This window comes from Gracilinanus agilis, chromosome 2, assembly GCF_016433145.1.
Source record: "Gracilinanus agilis isolate LMUSP501 chromosome 2, AgileGrace, whole genome shotgun sequence".
Classification (NCBI taxonomy): domain Eukaryota; kingdom Metazoa; phylum Chordata; class Mammalia; order Didelphimorphia; family Didelphidae; genus Gracilinanus; species Gracilinanus agilis.
This window is the reverse complement of record NC_058131.1, coordinates 232954172-232973079: the sequence shown is the minus strand read 5'-3', so window position 1 is coordinate 232973079 and position 18908 is coordinate 232954172. Positions and strand designations below refer to the sequence as shown.

The window sequence follows — 18908 nt, the reverse complement described above, 5'->3', positions numbered from 1 at the left end:
GCCACAGACAGATCGCCGAGCCCAGCAGCAGAGGAGCCACTGGTCCCCTCAGCGCTGGAGAAGCCTAGCGCAGCCATGCCCCAGGCCGCCAACGGGGCAGCGGCAGCAGCAGCAGCGGCAGCGGCAGCAGTGGTGGCGGCGGCGGCGGCGGCGGCGGCGGCGGCGGTGACGGCGGCTGGAGCCGGGGGAGCCCGGCGAGGCCAGGGCTCTGGGTCCGCTGCTCGGGCGGGACGATGAAGCGGCAGAACGTGCGCACGCTGGCGCTGATCGTCTGCACCTTCACCTACCTGCTGGTGGGCGCCGCTGTGTTCGACGCGCTCGAGTCGGAGCCCGAAACCACGGACCGGCAGCGGCTGGAGCGAAAGCAGCTGGAGCTCCGGGCGCGCTACAACCTCAGCCAGGGCGGCTACGAGGAGCTGGAACGCGTGGTCCTGCTGCTCAAGCCGCACAAGGCCGGCGTGCAGTGGCGCTTTGCGGGCTCCTTCTACTTCGCCATCACCGTCATCACCACCATCGGTAACCCAGCCGCGAGGGGACGGGGCAGAGTGGGACGGAGCCCTGGGGGAACGGTCGGCTAAGGACACCGAGGGAAGGGAGGAGGGACCCGAGAGCTAGCCGCTGGGGAGTGGAGGGAGGAAAGGAGAGAGGGCCCTGGGGACGGGAAGGGTGAAAGAGGCTGAAGACCTTTGGGGTCGTGGGGTACTAAAGAACTGAGATCTAGAAAGAGAGAAAACGAACAAGGAGAGGTGGCGCCGAGGGCAAAAGGGATCTGTAGGCACTGAGTGCCGAGGTGAGAGAAGGCAAAAAAGCTGGGCCACTACGGTAGTTCAGTTCTTTCTGGACGTAGGAAGCCTCCAGTCCCAGGCAGAGGAGCTGAGAGTCCCTCCCTCAACAGACGCCTCTGCATAGCCAAGACCCTTCCCCTTTGGCGCACTCGTAGTTTACCAGTATGCTCTCAGGGAGCCCTGCCTGCTGGGAGAGCAAAAATGCAAACCCGCACGACTCTCGGTAGTCTGGAGAAAGCCGGGCAAGACTGTCCCTCTTGTTCTTGGGCTCTGAGCTCTGCTGGAGGACTTCGAGAGCCTCACTTTTCGACCTCACTGAACTTGGCTCAGGCCCAGCAAGGGAGTTCATGAGGCCCGGAACTGGGGTTGCAGAAAGAGAAAAACTGTCCCTGTGTTTGAGAGAGACACTATCCCAGTGTATGTACCACCGTTAGGGGGTGTGAGTGAAAGTGAGCGTGTCATGGTGTGACTATGTGGTTGTTTCTCTATATGTCACTGTGTGTGTGTGTGTGTGTGTGTGTGTGTGTGTGTGTGTGTACTGGGAGCTGAGAGTGGACGTGGGTTTCATTTATTTAGTGCTACTGAAGGTGTGGGAATGTCAGGGCTGCAACTAAAAAAGCAAAGTGACAGGTTTCCCTGTAAGGTTGAAATCTTAGACATGGCACCCAGTGCATCTGGAAGAACAAGGGACTGCGTGGGACTCTATGTGCTAAAGGGTGTGTGTGTGACTGTATATGTATCTGCGTGTGCATGTGTGTGAAGGAGAAATGTGTGTGTGTGTGTGTGTGTGTGTGTGTGTGTTTATCTCTCCTGGGAATGACAGCCCGGAGCTGGAATTCCCAACCCAACCCTACTCTCCTTTTCTTTCTGCTGTCCCAGAAGAGAATCACCTTGTAGGATTAATTAGAATTCTACCCTTCTCAGCTAGTGTAGACTGACAGACCCACACCCACAGTCATTCCTCCCTCCTTGAGGCTGGTTCCAGGAAAATGTTCTTCAACAGGGCCAAACCTGCAGGATAGTGCAAGGGACTGTGGTGGGAGAGAAGGGAGTTTTCTCTGTGGCAGGGAGACTCTCTGAGGAACACGCATCTTCCCACTGCATGCCCAGCCTTTTGCCAGCCCTTCAGCTCCCTCCTTCACATCATAGAGAAAGAGTTTATGCTTGAAAGCAAAATCCAGGGGGATCCATACTGGAGAAAATAGCCCCTGCTGCTCCTCTTCCACCTAAACTCCCTAGTTCATCACCCTCATTCTCATCTTTTCTTACAGGTCCTTTCCCCTGACAGATGTTGATCTCCCACTAACTCCCATGTCCAATTTCCCATTAGTTTGGCCAGAGGAGGGAGGTTGAGATATTTTCCTTGGAATCAAAAGGAAGGGACAGTGTAATATGATGGGTAATTAGTAGGACTCAGTAACTGATCACTGGTCTGTTTTCTGTTTTCAGCTTAGCTCTGGCCTGCTTAGAGACCATAGGCAAGTTCTGGTGCCCCAACATTTTCCCCTGCATAATGGGGTACAGTAGTCCTTGTTTTAGGGAAGAGATTGCTTATTTTGCTTCATTTTGGAGGCTATGGGTATGTCATCAGGAGCCAATATAATCCTATGGAAAGTAATCCCATTCCACAGTTCTAGCTGAATACTAGGGTAGGTTAAAATGACTGGTAAAGGCATAATTTGGTAAGGAGGCCACCTTCATCAGAACTGATAAGACCAGGTTGGTCTAGGCTCCCAGCTTTTTATTCTTTTCCTTCTTTCTGCCCCTACCTATATTTGGAGACCACCTGGTCATCTGGTCCTAGGGATCCAGTTTAAAATGTCTTTGAATCACCTCCAGATCTAATCATTTACCATATCTGGTCCATTTTTCCTTTGAAATACCTCTCCACCCTCCTCAGTCCCCCATTTTTTATTACTACTGCTTCCACCCTTGTCTAGCCTTCCATTCCCTCACATCTATACTGCTGCAGTAGTTTCTATCTCTCTAGCTCCAATATCCCTCCCTCTGCCTTCCAATCCATCCTGCATATGGCTGCCAGATTAATCTCCCTAAAGCACCAGTCCCCTGTTCAGAATCCTTCAGTGGCATCCCACTGTCTCTGGATGATAAAGTTATAACTCTTTTTCCTGGCCCTCAGGATCTTCTGCTATCTGACCCAGACCAATCCTGTGAAACTGTTTTCTCCTACTCTGCTTCAGAAATCCTCCACTCTAGTCTACTTAATGCTTGTCTAACTAGCCATACGAATTCTCAGCCTACTGCCTATAGCTCATGCTAATTCCTATGCATGAATGTTCTTCTTTCCTCTCCTCACATCTAAGTCTTACTCTACTTTGGAGACCTAAATCAGATCTCAAACCTTCTTCCCAGAAGTCTGCTTGCCTTCCCTCTATGGGATCACCTCCTCATTCATACTTCCATAGCCTGTACCAGATAAACCATTTTGTTTCTGTCCAATTCAACAAATATTTATTAAGCAATTACTATGTACAAGATACCATGCTGGGGGTGGGGGCAAAAGAAAAAGAAAAAAATACCTTGGCCTCAAGTAGCTTTCATTCATTCTATTACGGAGATATCATATAGAAACGAGGAAATCAATACCAAGGACATACAGAGAGTCCCAAAAGCCTTGATGCAGTTTTAAATTTTAGCAGCTTAAATCTGCCTCAAGACTTTTGAGATGTCTTGTATAAAACAGTTTCAAGGGGGAAAAGAAGGAGAAGTAGCATATTGTTGTGGATAGTTAGCCTATGACTCAAGAAGATCATGGTTCAAGTTCTGCCTTTGGCACCAGCTGTCTGTGTGACCCTGGGCAAATCACTTAACCTCTCAGTTCCCTAATATTACTGTAAGGTGCAGAGAAGATCCTGAATTTTGGCAAGGGAAGTGTTTTCTGGGAGTTCCTTAAACCAATGAAACCACAAGTATTGTCCCAATTTGCATTTAGAGAGAATACATATGTTAAATGGGAGGGCTCTGGAAAGGTTGCGCATAGGAGGTGGGAACTAGGGCTATGCTTTGAAGGAGCTAGGGATTTGAGGAAGGCAGGGATGAAAAGGGAGTACATTGCAGAAGCTGGGAACCACTTGGCAAAGGCACGTAGGCAGGAGATAAAAGGTGATAAACAAGTAACATCTGAAAGGTCAGTTTGACTGAAATGGAGAATACGTGAAGGGGGATAAAAGATAGCAAGACTGGAAAGATATGTTGCATATACATGGTATATTAGGGAAGGCCTTTAAATTCCAAGCTGAAGGTCTTGTATTTTATCCTAGAGACCGTCGAGGGTCCTTGAAGACTGATGCAGATGACATAGTTAGTTGGTTGTGGAGAGGATTGGAAAGGAAAGGAAAAGGAGGTAGGAAAACCAATTAGAAGACTTTTTAAATAGTCCAGATGAGAGCTAATGAGAGCTAAACTAGGGTAGAGATTCTCTTAACTGGAGAAAATGGAATGCATATGGGATATTTTGTAGAGATAGAATTGACAAGACATGGTAACTTAAGTGAAAATGTCAAGGATGCCTGAAGTAGGGAATCTGGATGACTAAAAGGATAGCCAGAGCTCATACTGACATTTGACCCTTAGCTTATGCTACTCAGCATTGTTATTTATATGTTGTGTTCCACAAGCTATACTATAAGCTTCTTGAAAATAGATTCATGTTTCTTGGCACACTCAAGTCCTGGCTGACTATGTGGTATAGCAGGAAGAATGCAAGATTTCAAGTCAGAGAGCCTACACTTGAATCATGTCCTGCAGTTTATTTTCCCAAGTAGCTTTACTTCTTCAAACTGCTGTTTCTTCATTTGTGTAAAATAAAGGGGTTAAAATTTGGTCCCAGGGATGAGAATGTACCTCTTTCCTGTCATTGGAGAGGTGGGTGTCCATGGGTGTGGTATATTGCTCTGCTGTTAGCCAAGGTTAATGCGTCAGTTCTGTTTTTAAATCTTTGTTAGGAGAGAAAAATTCACTGGGCAGAGGGAGGGGTGTATTTGGAAAAATACAAAACCCCCCAAAAGATATCAATGAAACTTTTAAAAAGAAAATGAAATGAGGGGATTGGATTAGATGACCACAAAGGTCCCATCCAGCTCTAATCCTATGATCCTATAACTTTACATGTAGTATGTGCCCATTTTAATTCAGCAAGAATTTATTAATAGCCTACTAAACACAAAGTACTGTGTTAAGTAATAGCAACAGAAAGATGAAAGTAAAACAGAACCTGCCCTCTAGAAGCTTGACTCATATGGAGGGAATACTCAGATAAATAAATACAAAACAAATATTAAAAATGAAAAGTAATTATTTCAAGACAAAGAGGAAGTTAATGGGATAATAGTGAGGAGGAGGAGGAGATATTCCCACATACCCTGAGACTAGATCCCCTTATACTTTCCCCAAAAAACTTTGTACTCCAGGAAGTAAAATACTAAAAGCAGCCAGAGGGAGACAGACAATATGTGGTTCTGGTGATTATTAATTTATGATGCTTTTGGTAAGAAGAGAAACAGCATTAGGGCAGTGTGCCAGCACTGTGGTTGCCCCACACTCCCCTTCTCAGTCTTTAGTACTTAGCTTTAGCCCCTTAATTATTCCTCCCCTTTCCCTATCTGATCGCCAAGGCCCACTGCACCTGCCATCTTGGGTCTGATTAGGAGCTTCCTTTGTTGCACTAAACTCTCTCAGAGCACCTGCAATGGTTCGGGTTTGGGGGAGGGAGGGGAGTTGGAGGTGGAAGTCCCCTTCCTCAAAGGTACTGTTATTGAACATTTGGATCCAGGAGCTCCAGTTTTGACTTATAGAAAACTCAGGAGCAGCAGCTGCTTCTGCTTCAGGGCCCCTTTGACAGCCTGGGTGGGCCACCTTCTAAAACAGCAGGAGTCAGATCTATGTAAAATGATCCTTCCCTTTTCCCTTCTGAGTGTCCCTTGGATGGCCCCAGCAGCCTTCTCCATATACTACCACACCCAGATAGAGCCTGGGCTCACACATTGTGAGATGAAACTGTTTATGGAAGGCCTCATGGCTGGTGGAGACAGCAAGACCTGCACTAGCTACTCTTCGAGTTGTTCTTAGGGTTTTAGTCTAGAAAGAAAACTCCAAGAAAGAAATTTTCCTTTAGCCTCACCTATGGGCTTTCTTTGCCCTGGGGAACCTTAACTCTATTATTTCTGAATTATTAAACTCCCTGAGGATAGTAACTATGTATAGAATAATCAACAGTTAGAAAATGAAAATCATTACATCAAAACTCTTGATTTTCTGTAAAATAAAAAATCCTGTGGCCCATCCTCCTAATTTTGTAAGAGGAAACTTAAACTCAGAGAGAAGTTGCTAGACTGAAGACAAAAACTATTGCACTTTTGACTCTATCCTTTGGCATACAGTGGGCACTTCATAAACAATGGCAAATTGATTGCCCAGACTTACAGACCTCAATCTGGCAGAGCTCAGGCTAAAACCAGGGTCTCAATGGCTTTCTACCATGCCAAGCTTCTTAGCTTGGAAAATTAGTCTGGTACTAGATCATAAAGCATGTTAAATGCCTAAAGGTATCAAATGTCTGATTTGGAGTAAGAAAGACCTGAGTTCAAATCCCTCTTTAGACAGCTTACTAGTTGGGTGACTTGCTTTCCTCATTTGTAAAATTGGAGTGATTGATAATAATAGCACCTTCTTCATGGGGTTGTTGTGAGAACTGAATGAGACAAAACATGTAAAGAACTTTGCAAACCTTAGAGTGCTATAGAAATATTAGTTATTACTATTATTTTATCTTAAATGTGATAGGGGGCCAATGACACTTCTTTGGGGGAGGGGAGCAGCATGGTTAGATATGTGCTTTAGTAAAGATCAGAGACCCCAATTTCTAGCATATATATGGGGCCAGTCACCCCTGGGGCTGGTGGGCCATGAGGGGGAGCCTTTCCTTTTTGTTTGTGCTTTTGCTGAGGGAATGAGGTCATTTGGCTAATCTGTTACCCAGAGTCACAGTATTTTTTAGATCAAAGAGGAAGCTTAGAGATCCTCCAGACCAAGTTCTTCATTCAACTGTCTACAAAGTTCTTGCCTTAAAACCACCCTGCAATGATAGTCAGCAAGTAAGACAGTGTAGCCAAGCAGTCAAGCTCCTACTCAGTGGATCCGGAGAGATCTGGGTCCCAGTCCAAGCTCTTAAGTCCCGAGTAGCCTTGGGCAAGCCAAAGGACTTCTCTGGGACTCAGCTTTCACATCTATACAATAAAGGTACAGGACTAGATGGCCTCTAAGCATTTCTTCCAGCTCTGGATTGATGATACTGGGGTACAGTTTCTATCCCTACATTTTCTCCCCTTCAAGACCATTGAACAATGTCAGGCTGGGAGGGCACTGAAGGATAATGAATCGTGGATGAGATCATAGGATTTAAAGCTGGCAAGTAACTTAGGGACCAAAACCATAATATAGATGACATATTTTTAGATTTTACAAAATATTCCACATACACTATCTCATTTAAGCCTCAGCATCCCCAGAACTGTGAGGTAACTCCTACAGGGGGTCCTATGATCACCCCCATTTTGCAGGGCGCAAGGTTTTAAGGGCTAACTTGTGACTGGTAGACAGTAAGACCTGTGTTAGCCATTCATTAGGTTGGAAACTGAAAGCTCAAGAGATGGGAAGATCCGAGAAAGTCTCCGTGAAATGATTGAATGGCAAACTGGGAATCTGAATCTAGGCTCCCTGCCTGGAAGTCCTATGTTCAATAACATATTGTCTCTCGTTCAGGCCTTCTTCTGAATGGGTCAATAGAGTATCATCACTTGTTACTTCAAAAAACAAGCCAGTCTAGTGTTATAAAGGGAATAGGATCAATCAGTCAGTCAACAAGCATTTGTGAAGCACCAGACGTGGTGTTAGGTGCTGGAGAGACAAAGATCAAAGTGAAACAGACCCCGCTCTCAAGGAGTTTGTATTCCCTCATATATTACCTATATGTGAATAGTTATATCAAAACATATGCATATAAAAGTGCATAAAAATAATACAAAAAGACCCATGACAATTTGGTGGGGAAGGTGAGCAGTAGTAATGTAGGAAAACAAGTTAGGGTCAAGTCATGAGCTTATATTTGGTCCCAGAGGTAACAAGGAGCCACTGGAGTTTATTGAGTGGGAAAATGGCATGATCAGATATGCTTTAAGAAATTCTCTCCAGCACCTACGGACTGAAGAGAAGAGAGCCTTGGCAGGGAAGCCAATTAAAAGGCTAATAGATTGTGAGATGGAAGGAATCTTCTCGCCCATCTAGTACAATCTCCTCATTTTTCAGATGGAGGAACTGGAGCCTACAGAGGTAAAAGCTTGACTGTGGTTACCAAAAGAATCAGTGGGGAAAGCTGGGATTGAAATCCAAGTTCTCTAACTCCAAGTCCAGAGCTCTACCTCCCTTTCATGCTAAGTTGCTACTCAAAAAGGAACTACATGGTCAGAGGAGATACAGTCCCGAGCCCAAAAGGGAGACAGGCAAAACACCAGACAGAGACATTAAAATGCTCACAAGGGAAACATAAACAAGTGCAGATGAATATAGAGTAAATTGCCACTAAAAATGGTGCTCAGCTGGCAGCTCAAATGGAAGATCTGGGTGTTGATTTATTTTAAAGCAAAAAAAAATTTTTTTTTCTCCAAACTCCAAAGCTCTTTCCCTGACCCACCCCCAGGTCAATCCCTAGCAGGCATCAAATGGGGAACTTCTGGGGTGCTGTGATTGTCACATTAAGCAAGCGGATGTACTCCCCCATCCCCAGGGTCAGTTGTGGCTCTTGCCTTCTGGGCTCCTCACTTCAATGACATCTCTGGAACAATAGCCCTGGAACAGAGCAGTCATAAAATTTTACAGCTAGAGCAGGCTCTAGTCCAAGCCCAAGGTCATACAGTGTTAGAGGTAGAGCTGAGGCGTGAACCCAGCTTTCCTGACCCTAAGCTCTGCTCTACCACACTACCTTAGAGAAGAAAGACGGCTATTTTCCTGGGCTAATTTCTGTCCCTACCCCTAACTCCCAAACCCTTTCTGGCCTTGCTTGACACCATTGTCTACCATTCTGTCTGTGATCTCCAAACCACATGAGCCCTTCTCAGGTTTGGAGCGGATCTTACTGGTACCTGATACCACTGTCTCACCCAGATTGTTCCAGGCTTTCCGGCCAATGCCACCATCCTCCCTGGAGGGACCCACCTGGCAGCATCTTTCACTGTTTCCAGATGTAGCATCTGTTTCTGATGCCCAGAAGATGCCGCCTGAGCTCTGCCAGATCCCCCTTCCCTTCCCCCATCTGGGGTTGCTCCTGTCTTACTAATCCCTCCCTTTTCCACTTTGGGGCACGCTGCAGCTGACCCTTTGCTCTCTTCCAGTATAGGGGGAGGAGACACATAAAGGGGGAGTCTAGTCCTCAGCCCCTCTTACAAAGGCACTCTTAGTGAGAATTGTGGGAGCTTCTAAGAAACCAGAGCAAGAGAAATGGTCTGGCTCTGAGCTACTGGGAAACAGGGTAAGCCAAAGTAGGAGTTACCCTAATTATCACCAGTGATCCTGGGCCCAGGGACATCTGGTTCATGTTTCGTGGTCATCCCCACCACAGCTGCTCTTGTTCCCAGGGCTCCATTCTGCACCTACCCCTGACCAGCCACCATATGATCACAAGATTTAGAACTAGAGAAAACCTCAGAGATCATATAAATGCAACCTCCTTTTTTTACAGATGAAAAAACAGGTTAACTGGAGGAGGAAACAGGTTAAACCAGAGAAATGAAATGACTTTCTCACAGTCACACAGGTAGCCAAGTCAAGATTCAAACTAATGCCTACTGGTTCCAAACCCAGTGTTATTTTTCACATTCTGCTGCCTCCACCCCACTCTGGCACCCCTCACACCCTCCTAGAGCTGAAGCAGACAGGGTGGCTGAGAGTCTATCTATGATGCCAGCTCTGGTTTCATGAGGCTGCAGCAGTTGTTCTGAAGCTGGGGAGGAACAGTGGGAGTTCTAAAATGCCAGGAGCGAGAGAGTGAGGAAACGCCAGGTTCCCAGTTGATACTTAAGCCAGAGTGTCCTGGCAAGGGATTTGCTGCTCTAACCAGAATGAGACTGAAGAAGCTGGAACTGGAGTGGAAGGGTGGGGCTGGGAGAAGAGGGGAGCCAGCCATATTGCAGGGGCTTTGCCCAGTCACTCAAATAAATCTGGGAAGCGTTACCACGCCACAGGAAAAGAGGGAGAACAGAAGAAGAAGGAGGGTATCAACCGAGTATACATATTTGCTAGGGGGCACAGAAATGTAATCCTTATGTCAGATACTCTCATGACATAAAAAGTCCATGGAATGCTCCAGGAAATTTTCTCATTCTCTTGGCTCATAGCTCCCACCTAGGAAATGTGGAATAATCTGTGAAGGTACCCCCCAGAAAAATGAGGCCAACTCCCTACTCATGAACTGATTAATCAATCATTTTAGTGCCTACTAGGTGCCAGGAAATAGTAAGTTCTGGTCATGTGATGGCAAAAATGAAATAGTCTGCCCTCCAGGAGTTTCTATTCTATCAACCTTTACAATAAAGTCAAAATTTTACTAGAAGGAAGGAAATAAAATGAGACTAAAATAAGAACTTCAGATTTAAAGATGGAAGGTGCCTCATTCCAGACTAAGATATGGGAAAAATCTTCTGAGCCACAGACCCCAGGATGTAGATTCCCCTATCTGCTTAGTCCCATGTGAGTCTATTACTACCTGCTGCTTAGAAGAGAAGGAAAGTGCTCTTTCTTCTCTTCTATTCCCTTTTCTTCTTTTTCCTTTCTTTCTCTTCTTTTATCTTTTCCCCTTTTTTCTGTATATCTTTGTCTCTACTTCTGCCTCTCATTCCATGTCTCTGTCTCTGTCTATTTTTCTCCCTCTCCCTCCCTTCCTTCATTTCTCCCCTCAATATCTCTCTCTCCCTCTCTTTCTCTACTCTTTCTCTCTCTTCCTCTCTTTCTCTCTCTTTCTCTCTCTCTCTCTCTCTCTCTCTCTCTCTTCCCCCCTCCCCCCCTGCCTACATCACCCCACTTCTGGCCATTCCTCATAACTATAACATGGCCAATCAGGCTTCCAGTTTCTCAGGCAAAATTGATCACCAGGCATTTATTAAATTTATTGTGTGCCAAAAAATAAGATCAAACACATATTTTCCCCAGTTACCCAAACTAGAAAGAGGGAAGAGAAAATATCTCAGCATTGACTATAGAGTCAACCAATAGTATAGATATCTTAGGATGGGAGCTTAGAGATCATCGGATAATTTTACTTTACACGTGAGGATACTAAGGACCCCCTAGGGATCTGAAATAACTTGCCCAAGATCAAGGTCAAAGAGTGAGTCATGGGAGAGCCAGAGCTAGAATCAAAGTTTTCTGACTCTCAGTACACTTGCCCCTACGTCAGTGGGGTTTTATTGATGTCATTTCCCTGTGGAATATGCATAAGATCGGGTGGGTTGAAATACTACCTGCCTCTCTTCTAGAATTATAGGTCTGAGATTTAAGTACCTTCTTGCCTAAAGAGAGAGAAGCTTCATGAACTAGTCCCTGAATTAATTCACATGAATCTAAATTTAGAGTTAAAAGAAACGTTAGTAGTGATCAAGTCCAAACTCTTCATTTATAAGATAATAAAACAGAGACCCAAGAAATTAAATGGCTTGTCCAAGGTCTCATAGATAAGTAAATAGTAGAACTCACATTTGAACCTACATCATCTAACTTCAGATCCATCATTTTTTTTTTTACATTTTACCTCACTGTCTCTTGGCAAAGGATGTAGCTTTGAAAATGGTCCTTGGGTGGGGAAGGAGCAGAGGAGGTAGGTTGAGGAACAGGAAAAGGAAAGGCAGTGAGATAGTCCAGATATTCCTGGTAACAAACCTTAAAAGAAAGGCTAGTCAAGATCTTCTCCAACTTGCTCTTTGATTTTAGTGGTATTATCATGATTATTATTTGAAAGAGCCTAGAGACCAGTTTATAACACTGGTATTTGTTAAGAATCCAAAGGATATCCTGTCATATTTACATATCCCTTTAAGATTTACTTAGTATTGTCTTTACAAATACCCTGTGAGATGCACGTAGTAGAAATGTTATTATCCCCATTTCACAGAAAGTAAAGAACTGAGACTAGAACCCAGATCCCTGGCTGGATCTGGAGCCTGAGGACCTGGGTTCAGATCTCAGCTCTGCTACTTGCTACCTGTGTGACTTTGGTGAGTCCCTTAATCTTTCTATATCTCATGTACTTCTGTAAATGTACCTAATCTGTAAAATGAGAGGGTTGGCCTTCGTGGCCTCTAAGGCCTCATCCAGCTGTAAATCTATGACCCTGTGACAATATTAAGAAGCCAATGCTCTCTCTACTGCACCACAATAAAGAAAACTTGCCCTTCTTTTCTCTTTAAAACAATGTTTCTCAACTGTGGTTAGGGGAACCCTAGGGCTCCTCAAGACCTTTTCAAGTGGTCTGAGAGGCCAAAAGTATTTTCATAATAATACTGAGACATTTTCATTTCTAATATGGTAAATACCAATAGTTAAAACATCCAGGTTCTCAGGAACAATCAATCAGTAAACAATAATTTTATTTTATTTTTAGCCTTTACCTTCCACCTTAGAATCAATACTGTGCATTAGTTTGAAGGCAGAAGAGTGGAAAGGACTAGGCAAAAGGGTTAAGTGACTTGCCCAGGATCACACAGCTAGGAAGTACAGTCAGTCAGTAAGCATCTATAAACAAAAGCTCTTTGAGGTCCTGAGACAAAAAAAGTTTAAGAACCACTAGATTCTAAGACAGGATCCAACCTAGTCCTGGGCAAGAGCCCCAGACTGTCTGGAGTCCTCTTATCCTAGGAGCCTCCAGGACACCAGACTGGTTTTATATTTGGTTCCAGGGTCCAGTTTGTTCCGTAGGTCCAAAGGTGACCTGGGGCTGGTCTAAACTGCTCCAAGAACACTGTTGCCTGGAATCAAAGGATATCTTCCACCTAGAGTAGAGCCAGACACAGAACAGCCTCAGATGAATAAAAGAAACAAAGCCTTGAGAGGCAGCATGGAGTAAGTATAAGTGATTAAAGTTATGGACTTGGTATAAGGAAGACCTGGTTTCGAATCTTGCCGCCTCTGACACTTAACAGTTGGGTGACACGTTACCCACCTCTTTGAGTCAGTTTCTTCATTAAACTGACAGAGGTGGGCTAGATGCAGTGGCCTCTAGGGCCCCTTCAGCTCCAGATCTATACTGTCAATAGTAATAACAGCTAGCATTTATATATCAATTTTAGGTTTGCCAAGTGCTTTGTCATGTTATCTCCTTTAATCTTTATAATAATCTTATAGGGTAGATATGATTGTATGGTGTCCCAAAAGTCTTAGTACAGTTTTAAGCTATTGTCTAAAAATGTACCAATTGTTGAAACACCTACTATTTATTCCCATTTTACAGAAGAGGAAACTGAGATGGGCAGAGGTTTAATACGTGCCTAAAGTCACAGAGCTAAGGAAATGTCAGAAGCAGGGTTTGAACTGAGGTTCTCTAGATTCCAGGTCTAGAACTCTATTCACTGTGCTACTAAGCAGCCATACTCTTTGTCTGGTGCTTCTGCTGGCCTTCCTTCAGATGTGCAGCAGAGTTGGACCAAGCCTGAACAAAGATCTGTCTCCTCTCCAGCCCACCCCCTTCCCAACCTTCCCTCTCCCCATCCTGACCCACCTCTGCCTCGTGGCATTTCCTCTTTTGGACAAAGGGTCACCATGCGGCACCAAAACAAGAATCTAGAGAAAAAGGATCTAAATAGTGGGTGTCTGTGCTATGCTTTCTTCGGGTACAATACCCCACACATGATGCTGGGAATCCAAGGGGTTTTTTCCTTGGACATGCCTCTACCCCTGCCCTCAAGCCTATTGGTACCCTGCTCCCTATTTTGAGTATCTCTGCTCTAAACCCTTTAGCTTGGCTAGGGACACAGCATTGCTGCCCAGGGATGTACTGGTCACCTTCCTTCAGAAAGAAGTGGATCAAAAAAGTTTAGGAGAGGCAGGCAGGTGACTCAGTGGATAGAGAACCGGACCTGGAGATGGGAGGACCTGGTTTCAAATCTGACCTCAGACACTTCCTAGCTATGTGACCCTGGGCAAGTCACTTAACCTCATTGCCTGGCCCTTATTTTTCTGCCTTGAAACAGACCCTTGTTTTGAAGCTAAACAGAAGGGAAGGGTTTTTTAAAATAGATATAAGAAAAAAATCATTCTGGCTGTTCACCTGCTAGGTGAAGATTGGGAAGGGGATGGGCTGGGGAGGAGAGAGGTCTTTGCTCAGGCTTGGTCCAACTCTCCTCCAGGGCTCCCTTCAGAATTTGGCTTCTAGGCTCCGGCTGCCCCCCAGAAGATGGGAGAGGCTCAAAGAGAGCTGTCCAACTACAGAAAATGGAAGAGAAATCCTTCCTTCTAGGGGCAAGGCTGTAGGTCTTCTCAGCAGAATGATTACAGCCTCTAAGCTTCCCATCTTCTGGAGATCCGGACAGGCTTCAGCTTGAAGGAAAGTCCTCGTCCTTTCTCCTCTGGGAGCAGGAAGAATGGGTGGGCAACTTCCAGACACACATACAAAAGCCAGACTAAAACTCTCAGATATTTATTAAGGGAAGTACTGCGAACACCGACTCCATACGAAAAAGGTTGAGGACACTAGAGCCAACTCAGTTAATCAGGGAGCTGCTGCTGGTCACTTATTGCTCCTCTGAACCCCCAAATTAGGATGAGAAATGATAGAATCAGACCTAGAACTGGATAGGATCTCGGGGGCCAGCTGGTCTAGCTCCCTCATTTCAGAGGTAAGGAAACTGTGGTCCAGGGAAGTTGAGGGATTTATTCATGGCCATGCAGATACAATTTGAAGCTACATTCTCTAAGTCCAGAGTCAGTGTTCTTTCTGCCATAGCAAAATGTCTCCCTAGTAACCCATCATAGTGATTCAGGTACTTCTGAATGCATCAGTTTCAGACACCAAAGCCAGTAGCCTGGAGTTTAATAAATATTTATTAAATATCTGTGATGGGCCAAGTGCTGTGTGCTAGGTATGGAGGCATACACCCTAGAGGGGCTTACATTTTACTTAGGAGGGGAGAAGGTGTTCACAGATAAATATAAAATCCATCCAAAATAGATATAAAATATGATGGAAACCTAACCAACAACTAGGAGGGTCCCAGGAGGCTTCATGGAAGGAGCAGCTCTTGAGCTGATACTTGAAGAAAACTAGAGATTCTAAAAGAGGGAGGGGAAGAGAGGAGTAGTCTCCCGAGCTAGGCAGACCTGCACAAAGCCTCGGAGACAGGAAATGGAAGGTTGTTTAGAGAGATAGGCTGGAGCCAGACTATGAAGGGCAATAAGTGGAGGACAGAGGAGTCTACATTGGATCCAAGAGGCAATAGGGAGCCACTGGAGGTCATTGAGCATGGAGGGAAAGGAGGGTGGCATGGTCAGATCCCTGAATTAGCTCTTGCCTACAGGGTGACCTGAATTGGATGCAGCTTCTCCCCCTGCCCCTCCATTCCCCACTTCGTCCTCCCTCCCATCACCACCACCCCCAGCTCAAGCACGAATCCCTCTGTATTCACTTCCTCACAACCCTCTCATGGGGTTGCTGCTGAGGAAAGGACTTTGTCACCTACAAAGAGCTCTGTAAACACCATCTCTGAAGTTCCCCAGGGGAAAGAGACTGCCAAGCCATGGCCACCCTTCCAGAGGATTCTCTAGTGCCCTGCTACAGCACCTCTGTGCATCCTGGACCTGGGCAGACCTTGTTCAGGTGCCCGTGGGGAGCTTGCGTGTTCTCAGGGGGACTCATTACCCTGAAGCCTGACCAGCTTCCTGGCAGAACCCAAAGTGGGGGATGCATCCCACCCAGCCCTCCAGCCATCTCTCATCTCAGCCCTTGAAAGAGAGGAAGCTGGGAGCGGGTCACTAAACCCCAGACTGTGCTTCCTTTCCCATCTCACCCTCCTCCTCGCAGAAGCTTACTGGAAGGGGAGCTAGGCTCGAGTTAGTATGGCACAATGGAAAGAGCTGGCTCTACAGTCAGAGGACCTGGGTTCAAATCCTGTCTTTAATGCTTACCAGCTCTGTGACAGACCGTGGGCAAATCATTTAATCAACCTGTGTGTCTCAGTTTCCTCTTCTGTAAGTAGTGTGGATGGAGGGGGTGTACGACACAACCTCTAATGTCTCTTTCATCTTATGTACCTGGAGTCAGGAGACCTGGGCTGGAATCCCACATCTATTACTGACTTTTGCCCCTGCCTTCATGCCCCTTTTGCTAGTTCTGCCCCTATTGCCTGACCCCCCACACACACACTTTTCCCTTTTTAGCTTGGGAAAGAGGAAGGAAGGCAGGAGAAAGGCCGGGTAAAGTTCTGCCCGGCCCCTAATGTGAGACATGAGACTTGTTCACTCAGAACATAACAAATGGAAAGAAACTTGGCAAGGTACTGTTCAGTGTGACCCACTCACCCCATGGCTCTGATTCATAGATTTTCCATTATAAAGGGCAAACAGGAAGGGTCCTGAGCAGATCTTCCAAGGGCTCTGTAATAAAGCAAGGCCTGGGCCCTGATCAACATTTCTCCTACATCCCACCCCCACTTCTACCCTAGGAAGGGTCAGGAAGAACCTAGGCCTGGATGGAGCATGTCTAGACTCTGCTACGGCCATCCCTAACAGAATTTTAGCCATCGATGTTCCCCGTGGCTCTCAGGCTTGGTCTCTGAAGTCTGCTTAAAGATCTGCTCCCCACTAGGGTCTGAGCACCCCAAGAAAGCCCAGGGAAGACTGCGGTGTGTCCTTCTTGCCCTCTTTGGCACCTGCCCCTTCTTTGTGTCCTCTCATTTTCCACCTCTCATACAGATCAAGGTCCATGTCCAGATTTCCCTTTTTTTTTTAATCTAGAAAGTGAGCATATTTTATTGGGTGCTCTGTGTGCACTTCCCTCCCTCCCCCCACCCCGGGTCAGCTTTACCAAGGTCAGGTCCTATGGTTGGGCTGGGCTACACAAGGCTAAACTCAGTTGGAAGCCTTCTGCTCTTACTGACTCTCTCTCCAGTCAATTGGTCAGGCAATAAACATTTATTTATTATTTTTTAAACCCTTACCTTCTGTCTTGGAATTAATACTGTGTATTTGTACCAAGGAAGAAAAGTGGTAAGGGTAGGCAATAAGTTAAGTGACTTGCCCAGGGTCACCCAGCTAGGCAGATATAAAACCAGGACCTCCTATCTCTAGGAGGCTCTCAATCCACCAAGCCACCTAGCTGCCCCTGCAACAAACATTTATGAAATGTTTACTATGTTCTAGTCACTGTGCTAAGTGCTGGGGCTACAAAGAAAGCCCAAAATAACTCCTGCCCTGAGCCAGCTTACATTCTAAAGAAGAAGACTGACAAAGAAATAAGTATATACACAATAATGTACAGAATAGATGGAAATTTATTTCAAAGGGAGAGCCAGCTGGTACAGTGGATTGAGTTCCAGATCTGGAGTTAGGAAGACTCATCTTCTTGAGTTTAAATCTGGTCTCATATGTTTACTAACTGTGTGACCCTGGGCAAGTCACTTTATCCTATTTGCTTCAGTTTTCTCATCTGTCAAATAAACTGGAGAAGTAAATGACAAACTACTCCATTATCTTTCCCAAGAAAACCCCAAATGAGGTCATGAAAAATTGGACAGGACTGAAATGACTGAACAAAAACAATCTCCAAGGGAAAGGCACTAGACAGGGAAAAGACTGCAGAAGAAGGTGGTTCTTGAGCTAAGTCTTGAAGGAAGCCAAGGAAATTCAGAGGTGAACGTGAGGAAGGCAAGCATTCCACAGATGCAGGACAATCAGTCAAAGGTACAGAGAGACAGGAGATGGAGTACTGTGTTCTAAGAACTGCAGACAGACCGTTTCTCACTATAGATCATAGAACACATGGAAGAGAGGAAAAAGAAAAAGTTTAAAAAGAAAGAAAAGAAAGAAAGCTATAAAGGTAGGAAGGAGCCAAGCAATAAAGAGCTTTAAATATGAAGCAGTGTGTTTTCTATTCCATCCTGGAGCCACTGAAATTTATTGGAGGAGGAAGAAGAAATGACGTGGTCAGACCATTTAAGAGAATCACGGTGGTAACTGGGGAGGGCTTGGGGAGACAGTAGAAACAGGGAAACCAATTAGAAGACTGTTGCAGTCATTTTAGGTGAGAGATGCTGAGGTCCTGAACTTGGCTAGTGGCTGTGAGAGTGCAGAGAAGAAATGTTATGAAGATGGAAACAAGACGATCTGGCCTCCCGACGTTGGCAAGCCTGGCCCAAATGATGCTCTCCTCTGCTCTCCCCTTAAAGAAGCTTTCCTCATTCCCATTACCCTCCTACTGCCCCCAACCCCAGTCACAGGCCAGAACCAAAGTTTCTCCGTTCTTAACCCTGTATCCTTCTTCCAGGCCCTACCAGGGGGTAGAAAGCATCCCCTCCCAACCAACCTACAGTGGGCAAAGGGCTGGAATTAGTTCACATCAGAAGACAGAATTTAAATTCTGGCTTGCCTACTTGCTGCCTGGGTGACCTTGGGTAAATCTTAACCCCTTGGTGTCCTCATCTTTAAAAGGAAAGGGATGGACTAGGTCATGGCTCACATGAACATGATTTTAATGCTTGAAAGGAACTTAGAAGCTATCTAGTATTGACCTCTTCACTTTACAAATGAGGAAACTGAGGCTAGGAAAAGTTATCAAATGAGATAAACTAGAAGGTACTTTGCAAGCCTTAAAAGCTATATACATGCTAGCTATCTGTCTAGTCTAGTAGCAGAGCTTGAATATTAATTCTTCACAGCTCCAAATTTATCATCCTACAATTTCCCCCTTTGTCCTCCTGCCCCCACCCCACCCCCCAAACATCTGGACTTAAGAATAGCATTCAGGACCTCCTTCTAGAAGAAGTCATCCCTCTGACTTCTAATCTAGCCCAAGGTCCCACTAAATTAGCAGAACTACTGCTCCCTTCCTCATACTCCCAGGACAGCTGGGAT

The 18908-nt window shown here is 45.5% G+C and overlaps 1 protein-coding gene across 1 annotated transcript in view; it reads left to right on the top strand.

The window, feature by feature from the left end:
- The first annotated feature begins 233 nt into the window (after nt 1-233).
- Nucleotides 234-18908, top strand: part of KCNK3 (potassium two pore domain channel subfamily K member 3) — a 57983-nt gene continuing 39308 nt past the window's right edge. Inside the window, exon 1 of the mRNA XM_044663750.1 lies at nt 234-516. Within this exon, the coding sequence (XP_044519685.1) occupies nt 234-516 (283 nt within the window). The remainder of the gene's footprint in view (nt 517-18908) is intronic.